Below are 2409 nucleotides of genomic sequence, written 5' to 3' on the forward strand. Positions count from 1 at the left end.
CCCCCTAGAATTACTGGCTTTTTTATTTTCTGGTGCAAGTCCCGAGGTGTTAATCACCCCTGCTGAGATTTTCACAGGCCGTCAGCTCGTTTCTCCTCCAGCTTTTGTTGTGCAAACCACCCATTATCCTTGAGGCCTGGCACATTTGCATATACTCACTCAGAGTTGCTCAGATCCAAGTCAGGCCAAACCTCTGTGTTACAACTTTCAGAAATTGCTGCCGTATCTATACAAAATATCCCACACATTGACTGACTTGCAAATATAAAAGACACACATTCACACCTCCCTTGACTCTCAGCACAGATCTTCCATTGTTCCATTGTCACTGTGTATGTGAGGGAGTGGCATTGCTTGACTACAGCACAGTGCTGTGCATAAAAGTAAACCGACCCAGGCGGGAGAATCATTTCTTGTTCGCATTTCTGAGAATACACATCAGGATGGCCACCATATCACTGCCACGCAGGAAGAACCTCTCTGCGCCACAGGCTTTGGCCTTGCTTCAGGAAATGGACGAAGCAGATTCTGATGGCGGAGAGGTTTCATTTGTCCAGCAGGCCACTGATACCTCCTCAGAAGAATCTGAAAAGGAGACGGAACAAGAACCCAACATGCCTCCACGGATGAAGCCCCGTGGTACTGGGAAGCCCAGCCAGAGCCACACAGCAAAAGACGGCACTGTGTGGGTTGAGGAGGACATTGGAATGCCCAGTGCAGTAGCAAATCGTTCGTGCTTCACTGCGCAAGCTGGACCCACAGAGTCTGCTAAGGTTTGTCACTGCATAGTAGATATGATATTTATATAAACCCATTTAGAGTGAGGTTCATGTAAATTTACCATTCTCTATTTGTTTATCTTCCGACAGCGTAAGATTACAAGTGTGCTCCAAAGCTTCCTTTGCCTGTTAGACGTGGGAATGCTGCAGACCATCAGGGAGTGCACAGTACATCAAGCCCACAGAACAGAGCCGGACTGGAATTTGTCAGTTCATGAACTGATGGCATTCATTTCAATCCTGTTTGTAAGAGCAAGCATGTGTGCTGTTGGTGCCATTGTGGATTGCTGGTCAGAAAGATTTCTGGTGCCAGTAATCAAAGAGACAATGCCCCGAGATAGATTCATTTCAATTATACAACACCTTCGATTTGATGACAGGGACACACGGGCAGAACGGGTGAAGACAGACAAATTTGCGGCGATCTCCGACATCTGGACATGCTTCAATGAGAACTGTGCTAAGAGTTTCACTCCAGGAGAACACATGACCATAGATGAACAGCTGTCCCCTACCAAGGTTCGCTGTCCATTCACACAGTATAATGCAACCAAGCCAGACAAATTTGGGATCAAGTTCTGGATGGCCACAGACTTGGAGACCAAATATGTCTGCAGTGCATCTCCTTACTTGGGAAAGGACCCCAGTCATCAGAAGGGAGAGAAGCTGGCAGAGAACGTGGTCATGAAACTGATGGAGCCGTTTTTGGATGTTGGGAGAAATGTCACAACGGACAATTTCTTTACTTCACTGTCACTGTCGCACAGACTGCTGCAGCGCAAAACAACGTTACTGGGCAAAAGAAGATTGTTTCTGAGTTTTCTAGCTCAGCAACTTCGTTGCCGATTCATGCAGCACAAGGAAATATTAGCACAGAGGCAGGCTGCTGAAGCTGCTGCAGCTGCTGTGCCAGGGACTGTAAAGACAACACAGTGCCAGGTGCAAGAGAGCTGCAACAGGAATCGCAGCAGGTTTACCTGTGCAACATGTCAGAAATTCACCTGTGCTAAATGCAGGGGTGATGGACACTGGGTCTGCAAATGCTGTAAAGTTTGAAACACCTTGAAATAAAACAGACTTGTGTACCCATATATTGTGAACATGTGTCTTTTGTATGTAGGTTGTAACACAGAGGTTTGGCCTGCCTTGGATCTGATTAAACAAATGCCAATGTTACACACACACACACACACACACACACACACACACACACACACACACACACACACACACACACACACACACACACGTGGAAAATCTGAATTTATTTGTCCCACAAGTGGAAAATCTGCATTGTCATTGCAAAAAAGTGGACAGTGCCAGACAAAAGCAGCTAAATAAAAATGTACACACATATACATGTATATGTATATACAGTGGGTGTCAGGGTTGCTGGGTCGGTGACCCAGTGTTTTCAGTTTTGTTCATGTTCAGTTTATTTTGCCACTTCCATGTTCTCACTTCCTGCTTTTCCTGTGTCAGCTCGTCTCGTGTCATTAGCCAGATTATGTTCAGCTGTGTACTCACCGGCCTCTCATTATCATCCTCATCAGTCTGTGTATTTAAGCCCTCTGTTTCCACTCATTCACGGTCGTGTCATTGATGTTGATGTTCATGTCGTCCCTCCGTC

The 2409-nt window shown here is 46.1% G+C and overlaps 1 protein-coding gene across 1 annotated transcript; it reads left to right on the forward strand.

Moving 5' to 3' along the window:
* The first annotated feature begins 411 nt into the window (after positions 1-411).
* Positions 412-1870, forward strand: LOC145426081 (uncharacterized). Its single transcript, XM_080299625.1, has 2 exons — positions 412-773; positions 870-1870. Exons 1-2 carry the CDS (start codon positions 444-446, stop codon positions 1833-1835), a joined length of 1296 nt encoding a protein of 431 aa, XP_080155751.1. The 5' UTR covers positions 412-443; the 3' UTR covers positions 1836-1870.
* The last annotated feature ends 539 nt before the right edge of the window (positions 1871-2409 follow it).

Source organism: Astatotilapia calliptera, chromosome 3 (assembly GCF_964374335.1).
Source record: "Astatotilapia calliptera chromosome 3, fAstCal68.1, whole genome shotgun sequence".
NCBI lineage: Eukaryota > Metazoa > Chordata > Actinopteri > Cichliformes > Cichlidae > Astatotilapia > Astatotilapia calliptera.

What these genes read in the sequence shown, in the direction of transcription:
- LOC145426081 (XM_080299625.1), top strand. Translation starts at nt 444, where the DNA reads ATGGCCACCATATCACTGCCACGCAGGAAGAACCTCTCTGCGCCACAG. An exon ending in GACCCACAGAGTCTGCTAAG is followed by an intron (nt 774 to 869) that starts GTTTGTCACTGC and finishes ATCTTCCGACAG; the next exon opens with CGTAAGATTACAAGTGTGCT.